Consider the following 25,785-nt stretch of genomic DNA (forward strand, 5'->3'; position numbering starts at 1 on the left):
TAACAACTGTCGTCATCGCAACGGAAGAAAGCACCCCCAATCCGCTGATTTGTCGTCTGGATTAGCTCATACACGGTGAGTGGTTCATGCCCATGTTGGCATTGGGAAACTTACAGTATTGCAGCCATCGCAAGACCATCTTCCAGCGTTTTTGGAACCCACTTTGGGTAATTCGACTTGGACTTAATTCTCCTCCATCAAATCCCTGATCGAGGCTACAACAGCATCAGGCGCACCCTGGTATCCCGCGATTTCCAGTACGTTCCATGTACCTCCCTTACCGTCGGGCATACGTTCTGCCAGACCACAACATCCGTTGCGAGCTAGGAACTTGATGACTTCAGTCTTCTCTTGCTACTGTTGCAGATAATCTTCTTGTTCTCCAAGACCTTCGATACAAGCCATTTGCGCTGCCCAGTGAATTGCCGACCACCCATCGAGGTTACGGTAATCGATTAAGTTCGGATCCAGGTCAACAAGTCTTTCAACAAGCCTCAGGTGTCCTGACTGTGCTGCGCAGTGCAGAATCGTCCGTAACATTCTGTCCTTTCTCCCTAGCGAGGCCAGTGGGTTGACCGCGCCGTAATAAGTTAGTAGCTTGTCGAGCTTCTCGAGGGCGTCGTCCTTCCTGGAACAAATATTGAACCATGCCGGTTGTCCGTTGCCGTCTGTGGTGTTGTAAATCCCACCCTTTCCAAGCAGGTATCTTATGAGTGATTCGTCGCCGGACCGAAATGCCTCTTCCAAGGCACTGCGGAAGTAGCCTCCTGGGCCGTTGATGTCAATCTCCTGCTGCTCAATAAGATACTTTGCAACTGATAAGTTGCTCTTGTTGATACTCTTGCACGCCGCCTCGAGAAGCGTGCCCTGCATCCCGTGCCAGAGACCTGCATCACCACCTAGCTTAAAGATCAATTCCACTTCATCTAATCCACCGAGCCTGCAACACTTTTGCACGCTGGATTCCAACCTATTTGTGCCCGTGTCGTTGACTAGAGCGCCTCTAGAAACGAGGTATCTGCACATCTCTTCACGGTACTGCTCTACAGCATGGAATACGCCCTCTATCAGAACGGTATAACCCCCAATGTCGGTAGTTTCCAGATTGACACCGGCGTTCATCAAACACCGGACAATACTTTCATCTCCACTGACTACAGTGTGAAAGAGAGGCGTCTAGCTACCAACATCTTTAGTTTCGATGTCGGCACCGTATTCAAGCAAAACTGCGAGCGTATCGTTGTTGCGTACGATGTGAAGCGGTGATCAACTAGAAACTGGGACTCGATGTTTGACGTTAGCCCCATTCTCTAAGAACAGCCTCACAATCTCCGTGTGCGAGTACAGACACACAACAGCTAGAGCAGTATACCCCCTTGTACCAGCCTTTTCTTTTTCGATATCCGAGGATGGCGTGAACTCGATGTCCGGGTTGCCGTGCTTCAACAACAACCTGACACATTCAGTCTTGCCGAACGTCGCTGAGAGGAAAAGGGCTGTACATTGGGTGTCGCCGAACTGAGCCACCCGATGATAGTCGGGGGGCGGCCACGCCTTCGTAACTAAATGTGCCATGACGGCCGGATAATTATAAGCACCCTCCAACGGAGACCAGTTTCGTAATCTTGAAGTAATAGTCACGTCGGCTCCTTTGCCCAACAGATATTCGACGATGTCCGGTCTTGATTGAAGTGCCGCTCCATACAGCGGCGTTAGCCCCTTGACTTTGGTTCGAACGTTGATATACCCGCCCCGTTCAACGAGGAACTTCACCATGGATGGAGTGCTCTCTTTCGCGGCCGAGTGTAGAGGCGGCTCGCCCGAGTACTCCTGGGCATTGATGTTGACACCATAATCCAAGAACACTTGTGCTAACTCCGTGTTACCTTGCATCACGGCGTCACTCAAATACTGCTCCTGACGCTCGTCTCCGATCTCAACTCCCGTGTCTAGAAGGAAGAGACAGATTTCCTGAGACGCTGGTTTTTGAATAGTACGACTCAAGTAATCCATAAGGACTTGCTTGTCTGGTGTAACATCAGCGTGCCCAAGGAGTACTCGTATAACTTCGAGTGATGAGTGATCATTTGCCAAAGAGAGACTCTCTTTGAGGCCTACAGTCAAGAAGTACTCCATCTGATCACTTTTCAAAAACAGGCTTGCAAGCCGCTTACAGAAGAGTATGATTGCCCGAGTAAACAAGCGCTCGCAAAGATCGGGACTAGATGTCTAATCTCAACCAGCTCATGAGTGGGAGGACGTCCCGACAATCACAGATGAGGCTTGCAGCAAATAAGATGTCCGCCTTTTTACCTTCGCTGATGTGAGGCTCTGCACGCCGCGATAACATTTTCGTGGCATCTGATTTCGGGATATAAATGGCTCTCAGTAGCATTGGAGTGGACGGAACTTTGCGCTTCGTGGATGGAGCGAGTTTGAGGGACTGCCTGCACTTGAACATCTGTAAAGAGTGTATATCTACTAATCGATCGAGGGAAGTCGCATAAGAAAGAACATTGAAAGCTTCTTGAGGCGCATGAGACAGCCAAGGCGACGACTGACGAAGATGGGATAGACGAACAAGGATTCAACTAGCACTCAAGCGCAAGTGCAAATGCAGTTGTACAGATAGTCAACGCTGGCCCAAGCACATGAGCAGTTCGAAAACTCCAAGCTTCTGCCGGCTATTTAAATCGTTGATAGGGGCAGAGTTACACAAACAGGCGTACCTGGGTCCGATTGTGTCGCGGGTTCTACCACAGAATCTGTAGAACAGCCATGGTTCAAGTACGTTGAGGAGTTTGTTTCAATTATCCCAACGCCGGAGGAGCTGCCAGACTATGGCTTCAGGGACCCTCACTTGCGTCGAGTTAGGGTTGCACTGATCGATGACGGAGTTGATCTCTTCAGCAAAAGCATGCATTGTCTAGAGTCGCGCTTCTTAGAAGGTCGAAGCTTCGACCAGACGCCTGATGGACCGAACCCGGTCTATGCGTCTGTCAGCGGCCGTGGAACCTTCATGTCCAAAACAGTTCTTCGCATTTGTCCTTTCGCGGACATCATACCTTATCGTTTGAAGACTGTCCGAGACGCATTGAGCAATCGGCGAGTACCTGATGCGAGTAGCGCAACCAGTGTAAGCATGCTTCCATGTTACAAAGCTCACTTCACACGAGTTTCTGTCATTGAGCTTTGTGATCGAAGCCATTCTCCCAACAGCCAAACAAGCTGAGCCTCTGACTAACTTACGCAGGCTATAAAAGCGGCCATAGAGCAAGACGTCGACATCATCAGCATGTCTTGGACCATCCGTGACGACAATAACAAGATTCCAGAGGCCACACTGACGGAGCTGCGCAATATCGTAAGCGCATGTGAGGGCACCGGCAGCCAACGCCATCGCACACCAATCATGTTCTGCGCAGCGAGCGACGATGGAATTCAAAGACGCGGCCAGAACGGTAGAGGATAGTTTCCGCGAGAAATCAACAACGCCAAAGTGCTATGCATTGGTGCTGCTGATCCTCACGGGCAGGTCTGGCCAGAAGTCACAGACCCAAATGGGCTGGATTACCTGTTCCCAGGTGTGGATATCAAGGACGTTTTTGAAGATGGCGGCCATGAATCAGACTCCATATTAGAGGCTTTGGGCTTTCAATTCAGCGATCTCGTTACTAGGAATGGATGAATAGGCTCGTCATTGGCTACTGCTCTCGCAGCTGGCCTCGCCGTGCTTCTTATCCACTGCACCAAGCCGAGACACTACTATGTTAATGGATGGAAAGGCCCCGAGGCTCGCCGCAAAGAGACTATTACACAGCAATTCGTCGATCAGATCGCAACTAGCGAAGGCATGCAAAATGCTCTGGATAACCTGAGTTCTGGCAGTCGGAGTGGGGCAAAGTATGCGAATCCAAGCAGGGATTTCGCGTGTGCTCTCCAGGATCTGAGGCAGTATGATGTGCAAGGCGGAGCAGCGAACAATTTGCCTCAATCTCTAAAACCTATCGCAACTCTGTGTCGAAACCTATGTAGGATATGGAGGCTGACCCATAGTTGGCTCGAAGATCTTTAGACTACCTTAGTAGGCATGTCGTTGATGCAAAGATGGTATTGATACATGAAATTCAGGTCGTTCAGTCTAGCTCATTTGACACGAACACTGTATCCACGTAATTTAGATGACAGTCGTTTCTAAACCATTTCACATTCCTCTGTTCATACTCTTGAACTTGCCTAGCTTTGGAGGAGACTGTTTAGGCGTCCCTAACGGTGAACCTTAAGTTAAGAGTCTCAACTTCCGGGTCTGCTCTAAAACTGAAGCCGCGCGCGCCTCCCCAAACCGTCACCTCCGTGATCACCTTCCGACCAAACGTCGCCTTGTGCTGAATGAGAAACAAGGCCGGAGCCGCGCCGTGCGTGCTTCCCAGGATGGCTTGTCCCGGCCGGGAGTCCATAGAGAACGTCGCTCTCTGGCCCCAACCCGGCACACTGCGGTACCCGCCGTCATACAGAGCCTGTACGATGAGCCTAAAGCTGGGGACGTAGGTGATGTGAGACTGGAAGATGAGGTTGATGTTGGTAGGACGAACACGCTTCGCTGCGCAAGCATCGAGCCATTGGAAATATGCGAGGTCGGAGAGCTGTTCAAGTTCCGGGACGTCGCCGGCGCCGCTTTCAGCTATTTGATACCGAGGGCTGAAATCTCTATCAAATATAATTGCACCCGAGCGGGGATTAAAAACGTTTTGATAAGAGGCTTGCGATGGCTGGAAGAGAGCAATCAGTAAAGCATTCATGACCTTAAATGCCCAAACAGGGAATTTATAGGAGTCCAGTCTTATAACGTACCTCTCCCCACGATCCATCCCGGAGTGTAAAGTCATTTGCATGCAGGAATGTGGACAACCCGTTTTCCATCGGGTTTACTGGGTGACTCGGGTCCGCAAAGACATCGTCCATGAGGTTCCCGAAACCAGGCGAGGTCTCGAATTGGTCAAAGTCGTCACCGTCAGTGAATTCGTCGCCGCCGTTAGTGTTGAACGGCGCCCAGTTGATTTCGCGCGTCCACCCCCATTGCTCGACTGCGGCCTGATTCTGCCACGGGCTCGCGACGCTGACCCCGCGATTATGGCGCGTCGCAGCCGCGTCGCTCAGCGGCATGAGCGTGCGAAGGTAGACACCTTTTTGAACACGGCCATTGTAGTCATTGGCAAAGTTGGGGAACTGGCCCACGACTCGCTTGGCGAGCGGTTCATCGTCAGGATAGGGAAGAGTGTCCGGTTTCGTGACTGGTGTTGGGGATGCGCCAACGAGGGCTGCTTGTAGGACTACCCATGATAACAGGAGGCGAAGACAGCCTGCCCCGAAGGAGTGTGACGTGCTTGACATTGTGTAAAATAAGCTCTGGTAGCTTTCAAAGACACAATAAGCAAGTAGGGAGGAAAAATTTCGACGAGAAGAAGACGGGTGTAAGTCGAACGTCGTTCAGATAATAACTTAAAGAGGTGCCAGACTCAGTTCTGTTTTCCGGCACATTCAGATTGTATGAGTACATTGCGGAAATGGCCATTGGCTTTAAGTTTTCCTAGCGTCCAGTATTATTTGGAGCGCCTCATTTCTTCAGCGTCAGCTGTCGCCTCGTTCCTGGGCGTGCTCGGCGTCAACGTGAGAATGTCATAAGACGGAGTTGCCTAGGCACCTCGTACTCATAGCAAGAACTGCTTATTTTGTGTGGTACAAATCCACAAAGAAAACTTACAATAAACAACACCCCCACTCGTAGAGGAAATTCGGTGAATCGGCGTGTATACCTGGGAAGTGTTTCAGCTAGCTCTCGCAGGCTAGATGAACACAAAGACTGTCGATATTGCGGAAGGCAGACAAGCATGTAATTGTGCAAGTTGCGCAGGCCATAGTCTGATTCTCGTTATTTTATTCGCCATGACCGGGAAGCTTCTTGCCGCACTGGCCACCGTGCCGTGCCGTGCGGCGGCGGCGATGCCGTCTAATTAAACTCAAATGGACAGCAACGAAGGAATCGAAACGGATCGGACAAGACTAATCGCAATCCTCAACTGATTTCCCGGATCAACATGGCTACTATGATCTCTTAAGTATAGGCACCTCTCGAGATGTTGTCTGACAGAGGACTTGCCAGTGTCAGAGTATCTATCTCGGCCCAGCTTACACATTCACTGACAACATGTTCGTGAGAACTCAACAACTTCTTACGGTATGCCTACTCTTCTCTGAGGCTGCCCTATCCGCCATCCTGCCTCGTGGAGGCGATGATCCAGGTGGCCATACATGGGCCAATCACGATATGATCACGCCTTTCAAACAGGACTCTTCGCCAGGAACAGACGGCCGCCTAGAGCGCAGATTCAACCCGTTCCTCGCTGTGACGGGAGGTTGTGATCCGTATCCCGCAGTCGATGCCAGTGGAGCTCTTGGGTAAGCTTGCATTGCCATAAGCGTGTATATTAGACTCATGCCTAATATTCAATAGAGCAGGATTAAAGCCTACTGGTGGCGGAAGATCGGGCTGTGGTAATGGCGGCGCTGGCCAAGTCTACGCTCGCCATGGAAGCAGTCACGGCCGTGATGCTATCATCTACAGTTACTATTTCCCCAAGGTTCGATGGGGTAAGGGAGACAACGAAGGACACCGTCATTACTGGGCCAGCGTTGTGGTTTGGATAAACCGATGGGGTTGCAACGCCGAGAAACCCTCTTCATACCGGGTCGTTGGCATCTCATACACGGTCGATCACTTGACATGGGGTACAACAGCTGTTGGTGATCTCAAATTCAGAGCTTCGCCCACGAACCCGATCGTTCAGATCCACGATAACGCTATGGCACCGTTCCAAGATACAGACATATCTGCGGCCTCGAATCGCACTCTGATCGCGTGGAGCTCGTTACCTAGTCCGGCGAGACAAGCCTTGACTGACGTCAAATACGAAAAGACCCAAGTGCCGTTTAACGATGCCAATCTTCAAGGATCTCTTGATGGGGCTTATCAACAGTCATTCTACGACGGCTTGAAGGACGGTCAGGACTGTACTAAAGACATTCCGGACCCTGATGGTCCTGATCTGGCCCCTGGAGAGGAAGAGCCAGCTGTGATACCTTTACCCCCGGTTAATAATTAGATACATGAATAAAGTCGAACCAGGACACTCTACATATGGAATAAATAGTTGATAAACATATGTAATAGAAGAAGGTGAAATTGTGATTATTGATCACGGATGGGCGTACAGTGTAAGGTAATATCTAGTATTGTCTCGTAGACTGTGAATAGGTACAGGTTCGAGTCTTCCTGCCATTACGCTCGCAACGCAAATATCCCTCAACTCGTGCTGATCTTGGTGTGAAAATTTTCGAGAACTTGTCAAAAGCAATGACATGCACTACTAGGTTTCTTGCAGTGAGCCTAGTGCAGGTGCATTGTCAAGAGGGAATATTGAGTATTGAGTATTATGTGAACTTACGTCGTAACACATCGCTCGGTTTCTTTGTTTTCTCAATTAAAAATGGCCTTCAAGACCTTTTCCACTTGAATCTCGATTTGACAAGATCCCCGAGAGACTTCAGATCAGCCGGGGTAGAAAATCACTGATCAGCTCCGCCCACGGGCTACGGCTGGGTGGTATGCAGCCATCGCGGAGTCCCGGATCTCTCTGAACCTAAGTCCAAAACACTTGAGAGCAATCGGCATGCTGCTAGAAGCTAATTGGATACATTCACCAGGGTTCTGACATACATAGCTCAGCTCGGAGCTGTTGCCGAATGCCTGCGATGACCACGGGAGCTAAACGTTCCCACCTCGAATACGCGCGTTTCAGGGGTTATGCGCCTCCTGTCCTGCGGATCACCAGAGCCGAGGATAGGGGCTTTGTTCCATCAAAAGACGATAGGTGCAGGAGCATACTCAAGTTCTCTTCTCTAGAGCGAGGATTCTGGTTTGTAGTCATGACAGAAACATTAGATTCGAAAGCTGCTCCTGAGACCCTCAGGATGATCCGCCCACATACGCAAGAGTCACGAGCTCAAAATCTTGCGTCGAAATACTCCATACAGAACCATGATCCCGAAGCTAATCATGAAGTGAGTGGAGAAGCTCTCATTTTCGATTGGGATGGGCAGAACGACCCCGAGCATCCCTTGAACTGGTTAGATAAGAAGAAGGGCTTGAACATCGTCATCTTGTCTCTTCTCAGCGTAGTCACGTTAGTATACTCAGGCTTCGAGCTCTTAAAATCCTTTTCATGTTTGGTATTGACTTGTTCAGGCCTTTGGGGACCTCGATGTTCGCGCCTGGCATTCCCCTTATCATGAAAATATTTCACGACGATAGCTCTATCACTGCCACCTTTCTGCTCTCGATCTACGTTCTTGGATTTGCCCTTGGTCCTCTCCTTGTCGCCCCGATCAGTGAACTTTATGGCCGCAGATATCTCTACATCTTTGGGAATATCCTCTTCACAGTATTCACGATTGGGACAGCACTGAGCAATAGCATTGGGATGTTGCTTGCTTTTCGTCTTTTGATGGGTCTATCTGGCGTTGTTCCCCTCACCATTGGAAGCGGAAGCATCGCAGACATGATGCCGCCCGAAAAGCGAGGCAGGGCTGTTCCCATCTGGGCATTGGGTTCCTTGTTGGGCCCATGTGTAGGGCCGGTCGCTGGTGGTTATTTCATTCGCGCCGCTGGATGGAGGTGGGTGTTTTGGCTTATTAGCATTCTGGTTCGTCCATCTTTCTCAGCCTTACGACACATCGTTGGGACGTTTCAAGACTAACGCTGCTTCTGCAGGCAGGAACATTCATACCAGTCTCAATTCTTGGACTACGCGAAACGTAACCTCCTGCCCTACTGGAGAGCAAGGCCAGTCGTCTTCGGAAGAAGACTCGAAATCAAGACATCCGTAGCAGGCTCGAGGATCTCCTGGTCGCAACTTTCACCTTTGTCTACACAGAGCACTATGGATTTGACGAAGGCTCAAGTGGCCTCTCTTTTCTTCCCGGTGGTATTGGCATGGTCATTGGCGTGATCGGTTTCGGGCAGCTGACAGACTTGATCGTGAAGCGGACAAAGGCCAGAGGCCTGGCGCACAAGCCCGAAGACCGACTGAAACCAATCATGACTGTTCCTTGTGCGCTAGCTTTGCCATTCGGGTTGTTTCTTTACGGCTGGACGGTCCAGAATGAGATTCATTGGATTGTTCCAATATTCAGCGTCATGGTTATGTGTATCGGACTGATGGGCACAATGGCAAGTCTGAAACGGTTTGATACCTCTAATAAACATTTGCTGACAACATGATAGACCTGTATCCAAAACTATCTCATTGATGCCTATCCACAATTTGCCGCGTCTGTGACAGCGGCACCAACAATTTTGAGGTCGCTTCTGGGTGCCTTATAACCCTTGTCCGGGTTGGAAAGTATGAGTCCTTGGGCCTTGGCTGGGGGAACAGCTCATTGGGGTTCATTGCACTGAGTCTTGTTCCAATCTTGGTGTCATTTTATGTCTTTGGAGAGCGGATCCGTGGCAAATTCAACCCCAAGTTGTGAATAGTTCAATCATTTGTTCAAAACCATCCTGGTCAGAGCCCAAGCGATCTGAAGGACTAAGGATTAAGAGGTTCATAGATTGATCGGTCATCACATCTCTGATGCTATTTTGTTTTCGGTGTTTTGAGTCGAGTTAAAAACATTCTCGGATGGCCTGAAGGTGTTTTCATACGATTTCTGTCTATGATGTCTCTTATATTTTGAATATACTTTCTTTCTCACATCATCAGACATGAAGATTTACTTCCGTTCCCGACGATGCACTGTACGAAACATCCTGGAATTCTTCTGGCCACAATAGCCAGGGCTGCCACATTGACCCCAGATGGGCACTGATGGCATGAAGAAGATGCGGCCCACCCTCTCCGATCTGCCAAAAGCTCTTGCCAAAGTGCAGGAACATGCTGTATCGTGCCAACACCACCAGAGCCTCCGGGATCTGGCGCTCCAGAAGGGAAATGTAATGATCCGGTACCATTATCGACCAGGTAAACATCAGCCGAGCTTTACGGACCGCGCCGAAATATTTCCTTTTCGGGAAGTGTAGATCGACTTTCGCAGATACGTGTATTTAGCCCACCAATCTTGAGATCCGTTAGGTGGACGATCGGTATTTGCTATTTGGTGAAGGCGACTTGAAAGACGGGAGAAACCTTGGGCCTGGCTCAATGCCTTGGAATTAGTGCACCCATGTGAATGCTTGCAATGCTTAGATTCAATCTCTATTAAACTGACTTCCTGTCAGTCGACATCTTTCTTTGTTCGATCTCAATCTCTGCTCAACATACCTTGCCTCTTACATTCAGAGTCGCCAAGGACGCTGAGATGCGCTCACCTTTCTTTCCCGTACTATATTGCGTCGGCTTCGGTTACGCCGCGGCTAATACATCTGGTAAGCTGATGACTGGCATTCAAGACAGCCAATAATTAGAGGTTGCAGCTGACAACGATAAACGTGACTGGAACACCTCTGTTTCGAAGGCCAACGCGATTCTAGCAGAACTAACTCTCGAAGAGAAGACAGCAGTCGTCACGGACGCGAACCCGCTGACTGGCCTTGGATGCATCGGTAGCATTGGTGCAATCCCTCGGCTCAACTTCTCTAGCATCTGTTACTCTGATGGTTCGTCTGGTGTGAATCGCGCCGATCTTACCAGTGTGTTTCCAGCTGGCTTGACGGCTGCTGCAACTTGGGATGCGGACTTGATGTATCGTCGTGCGGTGGCTATTGGCGAAGAATTTCGGGCAAAGGGCATGCATGCTTGTTTGGGATAAGTCCTATCATTCTCATAGGAGCAAAACTTCCCGTGCTAACATCACGGTTGAAGTCTCGTGGCTGGACCCCTTGACCGTCATCCGCTTGGAGGTCGTGTCTGGGAGGGGTTTTCTCCTGATCCGTACCTCACTGGCATCGCGATGGATCGCTCTATTCGAGGCCTCCAAAGCGTGGGCGTTCAGGCAATCACGAAACACTTCATTGGCAATGAATAAGGGACGCAACGCACTAATGTCATCCTTCCCGATGGATCCAACATCGACGCTGTATCTACCAACATGGACGACCGTACCCTTCACGAGCTTTACTTCTAGCCTTTTATGGATGCTATCAACGCGAAGCCTGCCGCAGTCATGTGTAGTTACAATCGTTTCAACGAGACATATACTTGCGAGCTTTCCAAGCTGTTGACTGGTATTTTGCGGGATGAACTCGGCTTTGAGGGATACACCATATCTGACTGGTATGCCACACATTCGACGGCGGCCTCTATCAATGCTGGTCTGGACATGGAAATGCCGGCCACAACGGTACCTGGGCAAGGTACTTCTTGGTTCGGAGACCATGTCAAAACGGCCGTTGAAGATGGCAGTGTCTCCACCAACCGCCTAGACCAGATGGTCCGTCGTATCTTGACTCAGTACTATCTTCTGGGTCAAGATGATAGCGGCTTCCCGAGCCTGGATCCTTCGATTCTCTCCGTCATCGCAGCCCAGTATCAACAAAACTTGGGAGATATCGTCAGCCACCCCCCTACCAGAGATGTACGTGGTGATCACGCCAAGCTCATCCGAAAAATCAGGGCCGCTGGTGCTGTCTTGCTCAGAAACAACAACACGCTGCCTCTTAAGACTCCAATGAACATTGGAGTCTTTGGGAATGATGCTGCCGACTTGACGGACGGCCTGGTCTACCAAGATCCGCCTGCAACGAACGTCGAGTTTGAGTACGGAACCTTGGATATTGGCGGTGGCTCCAGCAGCGTTCGCCATACGTATGTGGTCACATCCTTGGACGCAATAAAGGAGCGAGCCAGAGCAGCGGTGCTCGCGTACAGTACATTCTCAACAATGGAAGTCTTGCTGCTGGGGACTTCCATAGCCTTTATCCCGTGCCCGATGTATGCATTGTCTTTCTCAAGACTTTTGCCGCAGAGGGATTTGACCGTGTCTCTTTTGAGGCCAGTTGGAACTCTACAGCAGTGGTCACGCAGGTTGCGAATATGTGCAACAACACCGTAGTGGTCACTCACTCTGTTGGTGTCAACACTATGCCATGGGCTAGCCACCCCAATGTTCGCGCCATTGTCGCCGCCCATCTGCCTGGCGAACAAACCGGCAACTCCACCGCGGGCATCCTCTGGGCGACGTCAACCCGTCTGGCAGACTACCTTACACCATCCCGAAGACCGAAGCGGACTACAATATCCCCGTCACGAACCTCACCAGCGATGAGGTGACTTCTCCTGGCGTGTGGCAGGCCAACTTCACTGAGGGTCTAAACATCGATTATCGTCACTTCGACGCTGAAGGAGTCGAACCTCTCTATGAGTTTGGATTCGGTATCAGCTACACAACTTTTGAGCTGGCAATGAGGCTTCCTTACCTCTGAGCGACCTCTTCATCCCCGTGGCGAACGTAACAATCCGAGTGACTAACACCGGTGACCGAAGCGGCGCAACCGTTATTCAGCTCTACATGTCACTGCCCACTAATTCAGCTCCCTCTAGTACGCCCATCAAGGTCCTTCGAGGTTTCTCAAAGGTTGAGCTGGGCCCAGGCGAGACCCGCCAGGTTGCTTTCGAGTTGAAGCGCCGAGACTTCAGCTACTGGGACACTGATATATAGACTTGGCGCGTTCCCGCGGGACAATTCCAGCTCGACGTGGGTTTCAGTTCAAGGAACCTTGAGAAATCGGTCAAATTTTCGATGCTGTGAAGGGTACTGAATATCCTGTTTTGGAAATACTAGCCTAGATTCCACTCAAAGCAAGGATAGCTTTCTTTGAAGGCATATTCCAAAAAGCGTTCTCTTCTTGCATGTACCATTAATAGACCCTATTTACACTGGTTGCATTAGCAAGTTCAACTATATTCCTTGATCATCAGGGAACTTAACTGTTGAAACGAGATCACTCGACTTTTGCATCGAATGTTCGCTGTTGGACGGGATCCAACCGGGATTACGGCGTTTCTTCCAGCCAACATAATTGTCACGAGCTATGGCACGCAGCAATGGGCATATGAAGTGGGTTAAAGTGGCTTGAAGTAACCCATCTAGAATGAGCACATGGGAGCAGTCTATATACTAAGTGACAGTGATATCCACGTGAGAAAGCACGTGGAAAGGTGCTTGACAAGTGCTGATACCATTCCTGTTTCGTGGCAATAATCAATGACAGCAGCCCGGCGGCGCCAAGGGTAGTATATTTGCCATTGCCAGTTCGCGTATCCAATCGACAGGCCACGATAACCCTGCCGTATGCATGGTATGTTGGTGACCGTTTACCAAACCAACGAGAAATTTGTTCGGTCGATACACCAACAAAGACATTTCTGCCGACCCATCGTGCCGTTTGTAGTTCCTATACAAAACCAGGCTCAATCTCTCAGAAATATTTGCGCTCTTTCTGTTACTTTGCTTGTTCCTCGCGATCTTTTACATCCATTTAGCAACGTTGAAAGCTCCGATACTAGTCTGTGGCCCAGGTCAAGTACATTGAATCTACGATGTTATCTGTACATATTGGTGTTGTTGAACATGGCCATTCGCTATTTCTCGTATGTCGGGTTCTATTCCTTGCTGGAGCACTGGCATACTGCGTCAGATACTATGCGCGAGGCCGGAAAGTTAAGCGGGAAGAAGAAGCTATCTCGGCCAAATACGGCTGCAAACCGGTCCAAGCGACTCTACCATACAAGCGGCCTTTCGCGCTGGACCTTCTTAAGCGTCAATACGATGCTTCTCCCAGCGGTCGTCTGCTGAGTTTCAGACGCGATACATGAATATCGCGCCGACTCTGCGGATTGACATCTTTGGAGAGGGCTACATCATCACCGATCCCGTCAACATCGAAACCATCTTGAGCACTCGTTTCGAGGACTTTGGCCTAGATTCTCGTCGACTGAGGCTGATGCCCCTACCAGGTGAAGGCATCTTTACGTAAGATGGACCTGCTTGGCGCCACTCTCGGGAGTTGTTGCGCCGCCGATTCTCACGCATCAGAGACTCAGATTTGACGGCATTCGGAGAGCACACGGACATGCTTCTACTTGCTCTAGAGCACGAATCACAGAAGTCAGCCGCTGTTGATTTACAGCCTCATTTTTTTGAGTACACTCTAGGCACCACCACGCATCTTCTATTTGGTGAGCCACATCATAACCTTCCCAAGAAGGGAAGGCTAGCTCTCCGTCACAACTTCGACTATGCAACCTTGATCTCAGCTATCCGACTCCATCTTTCCGATCTCTCCTATCTCTGCTCGCCCAAAAATTTTCAAGAAGCTTGCAAAGTTGTCCGGGACTGGGCTACTTTCTTTTCTGATAAAGCACTGGACTTCATGGAGGAACATGGCGAGGAAGCCGCCAAATCCTCTTTCATCGTAAACCTCTGGCGCGATACGTATGACCGAAAATTTGCTCGGGATCAGTTATTACACTTCCTCATAGCCGGCAGAGACACGACAGCCTGTCTGCTTGGCTGGACATTGTAGGTTTCCACGTAGACCTTCGACATGTCATTGACTTGTGACCGGTATGCTAAACAACTAAAAGTTTCCAGCTCGTCCGTAACCCAGAGTTAATTGAACGACTGAAGTCTGAGATGGCCAGCGCAGCGATCCCCGATAACGGCGTTCTTACAGGGAAGCACATCCAAGAACTTCCCTTCCTAAGGTGTTGCCTCAATGAGATTACGTCATGGCCGATCTATTCTACCATAACAACTCAGTTGACTAAAAGTGACTTAGCACTCCATCTATACCCGTAGCTTCCTGTAATTTCCGCATTGCGTTTCGAACGACTGTATTGCCCCGCGGTGTTGGGCCCGATGGCGAATCCCCTGTTCTGATTCGGAACAGTGTTGGCCACGGATGGTCTACATATCATCTCCACCGGCACGAAGCTATATACGGTACTGACGCTAGCATTTACCGACCAAGTCTATGGGAAGACGGTGACTTGATTCGCAAAGCCGGGCTTGGTGGATTCTTGGATTTCCATGGTGGACCACGTGTTTGTCTCGGCAGTGAGTGTTTTACCTTTGAATTTGCGAGCTGTGTTGACGTCACTAGCAGAGGATTACGCAATTATGGAGGCGAGCTATGCAATTGTCAGAATGTTGCAAAAGTTCCCTGGTATTCGACTTCCCCCCGGTGTGCCTAATGAGCCTGTAGGTATGAAGAGGCAACATTTGGGTATTGTCTTGACCAGCGCGGAGGGAGCTCAAGTTTTATTAGAGTAGGGTTATTATCAGTGCGGCCCTGGCAGTTACCAAAGGATTTCGACACTTTTGGTGAGACTGTCTAAGTCATTGAAATCCAAACATGGACGTACAAACCCAATCGTCGTGCAAGGGGGGCCAGCCATAATTTGAACTAGAATTCTCGACTGGATCAGGCAGAAAATCGAAGATGATGCCTTGTCTTAATTTCAGAACCACGTTTGCAGTAGAAATTTTTGTCTCCTGCTGGGTCAATTTCCTCGTGGTCGCACAACGTTCCCGTAGAAGATCATGTGGCTTGGCAGTCAATTTCAAAGCCTTTATGTTCCCCTTTGACTGCCGGCGCCAAAGCGCCTACTTCAAATAGTCACAAGCTTAAAACCACAGAGGTTCCCTCTGTATCGTTTTCATTTGTTCATGCCGTATCCTACAAGTTTTGTGGCCGACTTTTGCAACAATGGGCGGGTACCTTTCCAAAGCGCCCTACTCGTATCAAAACTGCGGTGTAGTTATCGACGCAGCCAATGTCCTAGACTTTCAGTATGATGATCCGGTGAACAATGGCCCTACTATGTGCCAGAACACATGTAATGCTACTTCGCGTGCTGCGTCTCTCTTGTTCAATACGAAGTGCTACTGCTCCAAAGACGGTATCACCAAGATCGAGTTTGCCGCTAATCCTCCACCCAACTATGCACTTTGCACCATCAGATGTGGGGAAACAGTGCCATTGCCAACTGGGTCTCTCCCTCTCAGTTGTGGTGGATATTACAACGGAGCCCCGGTATACAATGTCTATGCCACTACAACAGTGAGGACGGCAACGATTGCGAGTAGCACCTCATCTAGTGCATTGCCAACCTCTACGACGTCTTCTGCATCCTCTCCGATCGTCACAACAACCTCTCAGGCATCGTTTGGCACAACTTTCACGTCTGCAAGCTCTTCGACTTCCTCCACAGCAACATCTTCAACCTCCTCATCCATATCATCAGCGACCTCAAATTCTTCTTCCTCGACGGCATCTTCGGCCTCGGATCCTTCTTCCTCGACATCATCTTCAACCTTCCCCTCCACGTCATCGTCATCCTCGGATCCTTCTTCCTCGGTATTGTCTTCGAACATCCCCTCCACGTCATCGTTATCCTCCGACTTCCCTTTCTCAATACCATCTTCGACCTTCTCATCAACGTCATCGTCCTTTGATTCTCCATCCTCGACATCGTCTTCAAGCTTCTCCTCCACGTCATCTTCCTCTCCGAGTTCTAGTGACGGTCAAATCAAACTCACTACAACTTCCTCTTCGTTAAGAAACAGCATCGCAACGCCCACTGATAGCCCCATCAGTGCCGACAGTAGGGCGATTAGCCCGCCTGCATCTAGTCTGACGTTGACCAGCACACTCTTGACGACAAGTGGAATGACTTCCATTAGCTCAACTTCAACCACCAGTCCTACAGCCAGTCCGTCCTCTGTAATGGCTCTTAGTGGTTCGAAGAGCAGTGATCTGAGGAGCAGTGGCACAACAACCACAACTTTATCGGACACGTTGAAGGATGGGCTCTCTCCATCCCCCACAGCCATCACCACGAGCAATCCCCCTTTCTCCAACACTACGATCTCTGCCACTCGAACTTCCGTTTCCCCTTTGACTAGTAGTGGAGACAATTCGTTCTCACCTACCACCACTATTCTTATCAGCATCGGTGTCACAGTCTCGCCTTCTGTGATCGGAGTTCCCTTCCACTTGGAAGTTGTGCCGTTCATCAGCCTTCCTAGCACGTAGGCTTCGTACTTAATCAGAGATTGAAGAGAGTTGGCTTTGATTTCTTGTCCTACAACATATCTGGGCCTGACTCTGGTTGTGTTACCATTCTGAAAATACTCAATATGCTTGAGACTTTGTATGTAGAGTAAGGTTGATCATTTCGTATAGCATCGTGGCATTCAGCATCATTGATTGCACAGCGCTCATGACTGGTGTCTCACTTTCTCTCATTATTTTTGAAAACTGTTTGACATACAGTTCTATTTCTTACGAAATATATAATTAATACTTATAATATCCAAAGAACAAGAAGGTACGCCTTCTCAACTGGCTTAAGTCTAGGTAGAAGTCGGTGAATTCCGGTATTCAGCTCGTAGTAAGGTAGAAAACTCGCTCGATATCTTAAGTATAGGGGTAAGGGTCTTGTCCACATAGGTACCTGGAGCGTAAATGCGGGGATGTTTTTTGAGACTACCATGGATACTCAAGTTAACAATGACAGGGCTGAACGCTATGTACGCCCCTACCCTTACTAGCCATGACCATGGGCTTTTCCTAAACAACAAAGCAAAGCAAGCCTCATGGGTGACTTTATCCTGAGTGTCAGCTTTTTTTCACTATCCAATAAAAATTGAATTCTTATGCAGCTATCAACTTTTGCCTACATTCAGGGACTTATACGATCGCACCAATTTGTGTGAGAGAAGTAGAGGTTATATCGAAGAATGTCAATAAAGCGGGCAAACCACTAGCATGCACGATATAAATTTCTACTAATCTCTTGTCATCTTCTGAGTCCTGTCTGATTCAAAGTATATTAGGTGAAATAACACTTCTAGACTTAAAGCATTATAATGCGAGGAAACGGAGACTATCATCTCGTAAACGCGCAACATTTCCGCCGCTCTGAGCATCACAGGCTTGCCGCTAGTATCAGACTGTGCGCCAGCTCGCGTAAGGTGGGCTTACACCATCCAGTCCTGGGACACAGGCAAATTGGTGGCGCTTTAGCTTTTTGATATGGCTGCCAAACCAAAAGCTTCAGGCTTGCCACAGCGCCACAGGACGTTCGAACCTCATTTCAAAGCGGCAATCTGAACCCTGATTTTGTGATTGTCAGGGGGTAGATCACATTGCCTTGAGGACGCTCAAACCAGACATGTTAGGTCACTTCTCAAATGGCGATCAAATGCTGAACCAGCATGGCTCTTTGGGAATATAAGAGCAAGACAATCCCAGATTTCCTGAACAACTTAGCTTGGCAATTTACACTCCTTATCACCATTTTCTATTCCCTAGCTCATAATTGCTTCTTCTTCACTCCTTTACGTTAGCTTTTCATCACATAATAGCCCCCCATGGCCACCCCAGCTCACGCCAACACCCAAAACAATGGTCCCGTTGACCACAATGACCTCAACGAGTGGAAGGACCGTTTCAATGACGTTCTCGCTCGTCCCAGTGAGCATGTCAACTCCAAGTCTCCCGAGACATCTCGGTCTTGGCAGAACGGCTTTTTCGGCTGCTTCAGCCCTATCGATGTTTGCGCTATCACTTGCTGCGTTCCTTGCGTGACATTTGGTAAAACCCATCATCGTCTTCGTAAGAACGGCAGCCTGGCTGGCTATGAGCCTGTTAATACTTCTGTCCGTCGACACCGCTTGTTACATTTATTCAACGCTAACTTGCTTTACAGTGTCTCATGTTCTGGGGCTCCACCTGTTTTGGGCTCCATTGGATTCCTCTCGCCCTTCAGCGCGCCAACCTTCGTGAGAAGCATAATCTCCAGGGCAGTTGTCTTATCGATCTTGCCACTGCTTGCTGCTGTGGCTGCTGCGATCTGATTCAACAAGAAAAGGAGGCAGAGTTCCGTGAGGCTCAGGTTGCAGTCGCAAGTAAGGGGTACGAGGCCAACGTGGCAATGAGCATCCCTGAAGAGAAAGTCTAAGAAAGGCCTCATGCATTGCGAGATATTCTGATTTTAGTTACGAGCCGATTATGTACACATCGTACTGTCATTAGGACCCCGAGAAGATTGAGTGAAGGGGTGATGACGTCTCATGTCTTTGAGACTACCACTTGAATACAATTTCTTTTTTGAGTGCCTCATTTACATCATGTGCTGTCGTTGAGAGTCTGTCCCATCAGCCCAATCAGGATTTATGTCCGAATTGACTGACTTCACGATGACTGGAGGAAGTTGAGCACCGTGAAAGATCCGCCGGCCAGGTCCTGTTCACAGATGCCAGTTAGATACCCACCTTCAGCTGTGATCCGTAACCTCGCAACGCTCATCCAAAGTGGATTAGTCTCGAGTCCATACGGAACTTAAAAGGTTCACCAACGTTGGGTTTGGAACTAGGCATGGCGATCTTAAGGGGTCTTGGCCATAAAGGACTAGACTTCAATGGGTACAGTGTGGCAAGTTAGTGATGAGTGGCTGAAGCCTAGGAGGTATCGTGCAAGCATCCAGTGAGGCCAGGTATTCCGCGCCCGCCTCAAATTGCCTGTAGCAACGGTTTGCCTAAGTTGATTTCTCAACAAAACCAACGAATCTTTTGATTCGGGAACACCTTAAAAGCGACAGAGGGTATGATCTACGGTCTGTTTCTACTCATCTTTTTGAGGTCTTGGATGATTGACTATAACGCGGATTTTAAGTAGATAAGAAAGGTGATGTGGAGACTAAATGCGTTCGGATCGTGGATAAGTGAAGATACCTTGCTCACGTAACTGCTGTACTCGGATTGGTGATTGTTGCTCAGGCAGGGGAGCAAGGTGAGTTTTAGTCCCTCCGAAATGCCCGTTGTTGCTCCGGCCCCTGCATCATCGGCCCCGGACCCGGCTTTCCTGACCACAGAGTTGCCGCAATCGCTTCCGGCGAGCGGTTCGCAGTAAGTTTCCGACCGGAATCGTTGGCGGTTCTTCCGAGGAGCCCAAGCACATACAAAGGTTCTACAATAATAATGTTCATCTGTGGGCTCATCTATGATATAAACACGTTCATCGCGAGTGCTTTCCAACGTATTTACTTACCATCGCTGATAGACTTTGAAACGATAACTACAGCATTTAACATCAAGAACTCATTTCCTAGTTTTAACTCAGTAAAAGCTTCGGTTCTCTCTTCAGATTAAACACAAAGGAGCTGGGTAGACCGACCGATTTCCTTCCACACCCGCAATAATTAGCCGACTTAGACTCCCATCTCTCCCAGCAATCCTAGCAGAAATGACTGTCTGGTTGATTAGGGGCACCACATCAGGCATCGGCGCCGCTATGATGGAGCAATTCGCCGCTCGTGACGACACAAAGTCATCGCAACCGGCCGTAACGCCAGCCAGCGATTCTCCGAGAAAAAAATCGGACAACATCTTTCCCCTCGATCTCGACATCACCGCGCCTCTCGCCGAGATCAAACACCTGACCGAGAAGCCATCCAGGCGTACGGTCACATTGACGTCGTGATCAGTAACTCTGGCTTCTCGGTCCCTTGCTCGATCGAGGAGGCAGAGTAAAGAGGATACAATTCTGGTTGGCCAATGAAATCGCTATCTGATAGCTAGTGCTGCATTTGCTGACTGGTGGAATTTCACACGTTTAGTGCAGCTTTTGAAAAGAAACTGTTTCATACCAACTTGTTTGGTGCCATGAACGTTGTCAAGGCTTTCCTTCCTCACTTTCGTGAGCGAAGGGCTGGGACGTTTGGATTCATCGGTGCCGGCCTCGGGTGGCTGTCTTATCCCCTCCTGGGGCACTACGGCATCGCAAAGGCAGGCCTTACTCGTACGTGCTCATCTTTCTTGCCTCATGAGGACATGAAGTGCCAGATTTGGACTTTTTGCGACAAAAACTAACCACAAGATGACTCTAGTCTTTGCCGAGAGCCTGCAGAAAGAAACCGCTCACCTAGGCATCAAGGTAGTCGTCTTCGAAGTTGGCGCCTTCGAAACAGGAATGGGCACAATCCGCACCGCAGACGGCGAAGGCTTCGCCAACCTCCCCACGAACCCGGACTACCGCGAGGTCGCCGAGAACGCCTTTGGCAGGTTCTTTTCCGACGTGCTCACGAACCGCCCTTCGGACACGCAGAAGTTGCCGGAGGCCGTGTGGCACGTGGTCAAGGGCGAGGGCATGGCTGTGGGCAGGCCCTTCCCGATCCGGGTGCCTCTCGGGGCGGACGCGCTGGCTATCACGAGGCAGAAGTGCGAGGAGCAGCTTCAGCTCTGCAAGGAGTGGGAGACGCCTGCGTGCAGTACTACGAAGGATGATTTTGATTATGTCATGAGTCAGGATTTGTTTGATCGGTTGTCGATTGTGAAGATGTTAGAGTGAATGCATCTCCAGTCAATCAGCTTAGAAAAGTCTTGGAGTGTCATGTGGCACTTCTGTCATTTTGAAATAAAAAAAAGAGTTCACCTCGGTAGGCTACATCTCACTGGTGCTCATTCTGGGATTCGAACTCGGGTACTCGCTAAGCCTGTCGTCGAGTAGGCTGGTTGGTGTTCGATTGTTGACCTTAGACCACTCCACCACCCAGCCAGTTTGACCTGACCCGTCGATCTAGACGGGCGCTTTCTGTTTGGTGACAGGAATGGGGTTGAAGGGGGCTATATAACTTAGCCTACGATCATAAGCCCTCACGTATTCAGTATATTCCTTCAGATATTCAGATGAATCATTTTAGAGTAATCACACAATCACGTCTGATGCCTTAGTCTCAACCTATTCATTCATGCGTTAGCACCAGCTGGCCACCCGTTATTCTGAAATTATAACTTGTGTAAATAGGTACGCCTGTAAGTAATGATGTAGCCATCTCAGGAAATCAGTCATCCATTGAAGGATAGAATCAGATTCACTAGCTCCCAAGCGGACACACCCGTCATCTCGTCGCAGCACTCTCCACATATCCAACTGGTAACCGCCGTCAGGATAAGTTATAACACAATCCCAGGCGGCTCAACTCATAAGGATGTGGTAGTAAATACTTCCAAGACCCGGCAGTGGTAAGCGGCAATCATCCCCTTCACTTCGTGGCTCGGACTAGCCCCTCAGCCCGTCTACGGGGACATGACCACCCCCCGACGCCGGTCACTCGGACTCTTGGCCCAGGCCGAGTAAGCTATATGAGTAGCTCGCACTCGACACCCTCAACTGTATGGAACATCATCTGAGAGTTTCGACTCGGATTTCTGTAACGGCATCAAAGACTTGCGGTCCACTGGCGGTCACTTGACCTTCTGGCGTCATACAACCAAGGCACAATATTTGGATCAGCACACGAATCCTCACCGACACAAGCACCGTATAAATTCCACAACTAGTTTTCAGGCATCTACACCTCATGAAACTAATACAATCTCTACCATAGCTCTCACAATGACATCAAGAAAGCTCCGTGTCGCAGTAATTGGCCCTAGAGGCCAAGCCGGAAGCTGCGTAATCGACGAGCTTCTCACACGAGGCCACGCCATTGTCGGCGTCTCCCGCAATCCCCCAAAGCAATGGAAGCATCTTACCGGCGACGGAATGTACAGTAGTACCAGCGTCGACATCTTCACTGAGCAGAAGAAGCTCATCGATATCTTCTCATCAGACTTTGACGCCATCGTGTGCGCCTTTGGACCTAGCTTGACGAATCTGGCAAGAGTATACGAGGACGGTGTCGAGGCGCATGGGAGGATTAAAACAGCGCTTTTGGCGTCGACGTATGAGGGTCCGTTTATCATTGTTGGTATGTCGTTCAAGGCAGCGGTGGGATCGTGCATGCTTCGGGTGAAGTATGTCGCTGAAAATTGAGTGTACCAGGTGGAGCGGGTTATATCCATGTAGCGAACCGTCTTCAACTTACGGACCAAAAGGACTTTGCGTACAGCTGGTGGTATATTTCCATTCGTATCACGTAATGGGTCAAAGCCAGGAACTGATGGCTTTGCTTGGATAGGTGGACTTGGCCTGATGAGCACTTGGACTACATGACCGAGCGAGGCCCGGACCACAGGAGCAGGTTCATCAGCGTCATTGCCGTCCTGATGGAATGGAGCAGAGCCCACAGCGACCGAGATGTAGGTCTCTCCGATTCTCCAATTCTCCATGATCTCACTTCCATCGATGGGATGGAAGTGCACAGAGTCGGATTGCTGAAACAGCTTCTTCGTCCCAGTCTACTCCTGGCTTCTGAGGCCAGCCACGTACCTGGTCCAACGCTGGCTCAAAAGCTGCATGACGGACAAGAAGACCATTTCTCTAATCACAATGTCTCGAATGGCCTACACGATGTGGAACGGCGTCACTGAGAAGTCGTGGTCCTTCCTCTCACCTCCAGGTCTCTTGCGTGATAAGGGTTAGTTCCCCCCTTCACACCGTCTATTCTCTTCCATCTCTCTTGCAGACTCGAGAGCTCTGAAAATGACCACGTTCTATGTGTTCGGACCGGGGAGTACAAGCTGTTCATCGACACGCCCGAAGACCCGGCGGTAGAGGCGGCGGAGAACGGGATCTACAATCAGGATATGGCAGTGGCTATCGTCGACGAGGTGGAGAACAACAAGCTTGCGTTTAAGCATTGGAGCTGGACGGGGCCGATCGGGCTGCGCAGGTGGTAATCCATAATATCATGATATCTCGTCAACTCACAAACGGGGGTCACTTGCAAATGCGATCTTTTTAACTTGGTTGCAGTGATGCCCACTCAGGCTTATTGCGAACACCGAAGGCGGGTCCCTTCTTTCCAGGACACCTGAGGTATGAACTGCCCGGCTCAGCATTCGAGCAGGAGAGACCGTGAGGCTCTTAGCCGATGAATCATCGCTACAACCGCGACAACAAGCATCTGGGCCGGATGATCGAGGGGTTGGTCGAGTGTAGAGGTACCACTTAGATAGCGAAGTCTCCTGTCTATTTCGGGACCCGAACTCGATTCCTCGATCGGTCGGCTCCTTGTTTTAGTTCTTCTCTCTCAGTCGTCGTATTATGTATTGAAATGGTTGACAAATGCAGCCTCAATGCCAAATTCGGGTCGTGAAATGGCTGTAGTGGAATTCCTTGGCGTTGCTTACGGACACTTGTGGCTGATCAACCTCGCTCACTCGCCGGCTGACGGGTTCCAACTTCAAGTCGCGACCGGCTCCGGCTTGGCCGCTGTTTCCGACGTTGCCGCCGCTCCCGGGGAGGGGATTATAATGACGGAGCCGGTGGATCCACTGGCGTCAAGACCACATACCCTTCAAGTCTGCGCTGGCAGGCAATGTGTGCTGTCAAGCTCGACTTGCTTGACTGATGACATTTGTTGCAGATAGGGGAAAGTGGGAACAGGTACGGGTGAAGTGTCTTTTTCCAAGGGAGCTCAAGAGTCCATTCGGCCGATCGCAAAATAGACGGATACGAATTGTCGAACTCTGCCAGGTCCCGTCATATACGGGACCTGGCAGAGGCAGGCGGCCCCTTGCATGAGTCCGTCAAAAGTTGCCCTCAGTTCGAGACACTCACAAACCCTTTCTCTCCATGATTGTCATGTTCTGCTGGCGGCCAGTGTCCCGATTGACAACCACACAACCTGTTTACTGTGGCCTTATCTCTGTCTTATGCAAGATGGAGCTCTGCTGAAGTCACCAGAGCTCAGAATGTTTCGCCTTAAAGATTACGTTTCTGATCGGCGGACCCGTTGTGGGTTCTCGCGTTCTTTAGAGTCTTGAATTGACGGTCGCTTAGTACTTTGTAGGGACCACGAGGGAATTGTGAACAATTGTAACTTGTGTGGTCAGAATAAGAGATTAAGTGGAAAATGGCCTTTACAAAATCAGGAGGTCGGGTGCTAAGTGGCTGATAACCTTCCCCTCGCCCTTGAGAAGTTGAGACTGTTGTCTCTCAATGTTTTATTGCCAAGGGGCAGCAAAGGAGCTTTGGTTTGTGGATCAGTCGCAGACAAAGAAAAGTTGGCGCTAGGCTAGAGCTGGAGATCAAGCTGGAGCTGGGACAGGAGCCGAAAGTATCCGTATCTGTAGGCCTCTCAGGCAGGTTCAGCGGAGTCGAGGTGGGCGTCTTCTGCCAAGACAATAAGCGGGTAAACAGGCAGAGGACAACCAAGATCCGGCTTGGCTTAAGTCGGGTGGCTGAACTTGAAAGTCGAGACGACGGTTTCGGGAACAGCTGCATCGACAAAGACAACCAATTTCGAGTCGGGAGTTGTTTGATGCCACCTTACGATCCGGGACGATGTGGCCTTCTCCTTCTGGTCGTGTATTGCCTCGTCTTGTCTTTTTAACCCGAGCTTGTCCTCCTCTCAGGGAACGGGAAATGGGGGGAAATCACGAATGGAGCGGACGACCCTTTTCCGGATACGACATTGGAGCAAGCCAGCAGCCGAGCAGCGAACCACCATTCCCTTGGGAAAATAAGGTCCATCTGGATCCGTTCCCGCCCCGCTGTTAGGGTGCGTCGGTCCCCGGCCCCTGGATTTGGTGCAGCAAGTATGCTCTTTCAAGACTTAAGGTGCGACCCGCCTCGGGAGCCAATTGTGCTGGGAACTTCTCATTTTTATCTCAGGTGAGCCGGGCGTTAGGTTGGGGGCTTGCCAGCTTGGTGCCAAGTAGTGCCCGGTCCGGGGTACAAAGAGACTGGTAGAGACAACGCGTTTTCTCGGTGGTACAGAAGATGAGGGGGCGGGCAGGCCAGAGACACCTTGTGGAATGCTGGCTGTTGAAGTCGAT

General features: G+C 50.0%; 11 protein-coding genes across 11 annotated transcripts; 8 read left to right on the forward strand and 3 right to left on the reverse strand.

The window, feature by feature from the left end:
* Positions 1–239: 239 nt before the first annotated feature.
* BDP55DRAFT_747060 (ankyrin repeat-containing domain protein) lies at positions 240–2,923 on the reverse strand (the record flags this gene model as incomplete). The annotated part of the gene is made up of 5 exons (XM_060580563.1): positions 240–1,154; positions 1,350–2,114; positions 2,314–2,461; positions 2,730–2,753; positions 2,861–2,923. 5 exons carry the CDS (start codon positions 2,921–2,923, stop codon positions 355–357), a joined length of 1,800 nt encoding a protein of 599 aa, XP_060427928.1. The 3' UTR covers positions 240–354.
* A 372-nt stretch (positions 2,924–3,295) lies between these two features.
* Positions 3,296–4,075, forward strand: BDP55DRAFT_633535 (uncharacterized protein; the record flags this gene model as incomplete). Its single annotated transcript, XM_060572567.1, has 3 exons — positions 3,296–3,364; positions 3,536–3,584; positions 3,693–4,075. 3 exons carry the CDS (start codon positions 3,296–3,298, stop codon positions 4,073–4,075), a joined length of 501 nt encoding a protein of 166 aa, XP_060427929.1.
* On the reverse strand, positions 4,050–5,862 carry BDP55DRAFT_716831 (uncharacterized protein). The gene is made up of 3 exons (XM_060578354.1): positions 5,762–5,862; positions 4,852–5,646; positions 4,050–4,769 (listed from the first exon to the last, which is right to left on the reverse strand). Exons 2-3 carry the CDS (start codon positions 5,389–5,391, stop codon positions 4,257–4,259), a joined length of 1,053 nt encoding a protein of 350 aa, XP_060427930.1. The 5' UTR covers positions 5,392–5,646; positions 5,762–5,862; the 3' UTR covers positions 4,050–4,256.
* Positions 5,863–6,097: 235 nt separating this feature from the next.
* Positions 6,098–7,167, forward strand: BDP55DRAFT_194188 (necrosis inducing protein-domain-containing protein). The gene is made up of 2 exons (XM_060565897.1): positions 6,098–6,456; positions 6,512–7,167. The coding sequence occupies exons 1-2, from the start codon at positions 6,206–6,208 to the stop codon at positions 7,158–7,160; spliced, it is 900 nt and encodes a 299-aa protein (XP_060427931.1). The 5' UTR covers positions 6,098–6,205; the 3' UTR covers positions 7,161–7,167.
* Positions 7,168–8,028: 861 nt separating this feature from the next.
* BDP55DRAFT_695033 (major facilitator superfamily domain-containing protein) lies at positions 8,029–9,588 on the forward strand (the record flags this gene model as incomplete). The annotated part of the gene is made up of 6 exons (XM_060577421.1): positions 8,029–8,240; positions 8,303–8,759; positions 8,828–8,871; positions 8,896–9,256; positions 9,341–9,391; positions 9,460–9,588. The coding sequence occupies 6 exons, from the start codon at positions 8,029–8,031 to the stop codon at positions 9,586–9,588; spliced, it is 1,254 nt and encodes a 417-aa protein (XP_060427932.1).
* An 825-nt stretch (positions 9,589–10,413) lies between these two features.
* Positions 10,414–12,846, forward strand: BDP55DRAFT_705191 (glycoside hydrolase superfamily; the record flags this gene model as incomplete). The annotated part of the gene is made up of 7 exons (XM_060578026.1): positions 10,414–10,480; positions 10,529–10,852; positions 10,955–11,040; positions 11,179–11,865; positions 11,901–12,240; positions 12,279–12,425; positions 12,449–12,846. 7 exons carry the CDS (start codon positions 10,414–10,416, stop codon positions 12,709–12,711), a joined length of 1,914 nt encoding a protein of 637 aa, XP_060427933.1. The 3' UTR covers positions 12,712–12,846.
* A 502-nt stretch (positions 12,847–13,348) lies between these two features.
* BDP55DRAFT_633540 (cytochrome P450) lies at positions 13,349–15,327 on the forward strand (the record flags this gene model as incomplete). Its single annotated transcript, XM_060572568.1, has 8 exons — positions 13,349–13,351; positions 13,572–13,643; positions 13,835–14,025; positions 14,089–14,487; positions 14,535–14,574; positions 14,647–14,759; positions 14,834–15,111; positions 15,158–15,327. 8 exons carry the CDS (start codon positions 13,349–13,351, stop codon positions 15,325–15,327), a joined length of 1,266 nt encoding a protein of 421 aa, XP_060427934.1.
* Positions 15,328–15,921: 594 nt separating this feature from the next.
* On the reverse strand, positions 15,922–17,620 carry BDP55DRAFT_716834 (uncharacterized protein; the record flags this gene model as incomplete). Its single annotated transcript, XM_060578355.1, has 4 exons — positions 15,922–16,560; positions 16,597–17,206; positions 17,296–17,317; positions 17,608–17,620. The coding sequence occupies 4 exons, from the start codon at positions 17,618–17,620 to the stop codon at positions 16,213–16,215; spliced, it is 993 nt and encodes a 330-aa protein (XP_060427935.1). The 3' UTR covers positions 15,922–16,212.
* Positions 17,621–18,277: 657 nt separating this feature from the next.
* BDP55DRAFT_613156 (PLAC8 family-domain-containing protein) lies at positions 18,278–19,220 on the forward strand. The gene is made up of 2 exons (XM_060571222.1): positions 18,278–18,720; positions 18,771–19,220. The coding sequence occupies exons 1-2, from the start codon at positions 18,433–18,435 to the stop codon at positions 19,020–19,022; spliced, it is 540 nt and encodes a 179-aa protein (XP_060427936.1). The 5' UTR covers positions 18,278–18,432; the 3' UTR covers positions 19,023–19,220.
* Positions 19,221–19,991: 771 nt separating this feature from the next.
* On the forward strand, positions 19,992–21,500 carry BDP55DRAFT_705193 (uncharacterized protein). Its single transcript, XM_060578027.1, has 4 exons — positions 19,992–20,388; positions 20,415–20,588; positions 20,679–20,860; positions 20,949–21,500. Exons 1-4 carry the CDS (start codon positions 20,306–20,308, stop codon positions 21,407–21,409), a joined length of 900 nt encoding a protein of 299 aa, XP_060427937.1. The 5' UTR covers positions 19,992–20,305; the 3' UTR covers positions 21,410–21,500.
* Positions 21,501–22,456: 956 nt separating this feature from the next.
* BDP55DRAFT_730084 (uncharacterized protein) lies at positions 22,457–23,682 on the forward strand (the record flags this gene model as incomplete). The annotated part of the gene is made up of 4 exons (XM_060579648.1): positions 22,457–22,811; positions 22,886–22,958; positions 23,022–23,142; positions 23,476–23,682. 4 exons carry the CDS (start codon positions 22,457–22,459, stop codon positions 23,680–23,682), a joined length of 756 nt encoding a protein of 251 aa, XP_060427938.1.
* Between the last annotated feature and the right edge of the window lie 2,103 nt (positions 23,683–25,785).

Source organism: Colletotrichum godetiae (assembly GCF_030913485.1).
Source record: "Colletotrichum godetiae strain CBS 193.32 chromosome Unknown BDP55scaffold_28, whole genome shotgun sequence".
NCBI lineage: Eukaryota > Fungi > Ascomycota > Sordariomycetes > Glomerellales > Glomerellaceae > Colletotrichum > Colletotrichum godetiae.

Bases quoted from the DNA above. Each gene is read 5' to 3' on its own strand.
- BDP55DRAFT_716831 (XM_060578354.1), bottom strand. From the start codon at position 5,391: ATGTCAAGCACGTCACACTCCTTCGGGGCAGGCTGTCTTCGCCTCCTG. The intron at 4,770-4,851 runs GTACGTTATAAG...GCTCTCTTCCAG, and splicing joins GGGATGGATCGTGGGGAGAG to CCATCGCAAGCCTCTTATCA.
- BDP55DRAFT_705193 (XM_060578027.1), top strand. From the start codon at position 20,306: ATGACTGTCTGGTTGATTAGGGGCACCACATCAGGCATCGGCGCCGCT. The intron at 20,389-20,414 runs GTCATCGCAACC...CCGTAACGCCAG, and splicing joins GCCGCTCGTGACGACACAAA to CCAGCGATTCTCCGAGAAAA. The intron at 20,589-20,678 runs GTAAAGAGGATA...TCACACGTTTAG, and splicing joins TGCTCGATCGAGGAGGCAGA to TGCAGCTTTTGAAAAGAAAC.
- BDP55DRAFT_194188 (XM_060565897.1), top strand. From the start codon at position 6,206: ATGTTCGTGAGAACTCAACAACTTCTTACGGTATGCCTACTCTTCTCT. The intron at 6,457-6,511 runs GTAAGCTTGCAT...AATATTCAATAG, and splicing joins GATGCCAGTGGAGCTCTTGG to AGCAGGATTAAAGCCTACTG.
- BDP55DRAFT_613156 (XM_060571222.1), top strand. From the start codon at position 18,433: ATGGCCACCCCAGCTCACGCCAACACCCAAAACAATGGTCCCGTTGAC. The intron at 18,721-18,770 runs GTCCGTCGACAC...CTTGCTTTACAG, and splicing joins ATGAGCCTGTTAATACTTCT to TGTCTCATGTTCTGGGGCTC.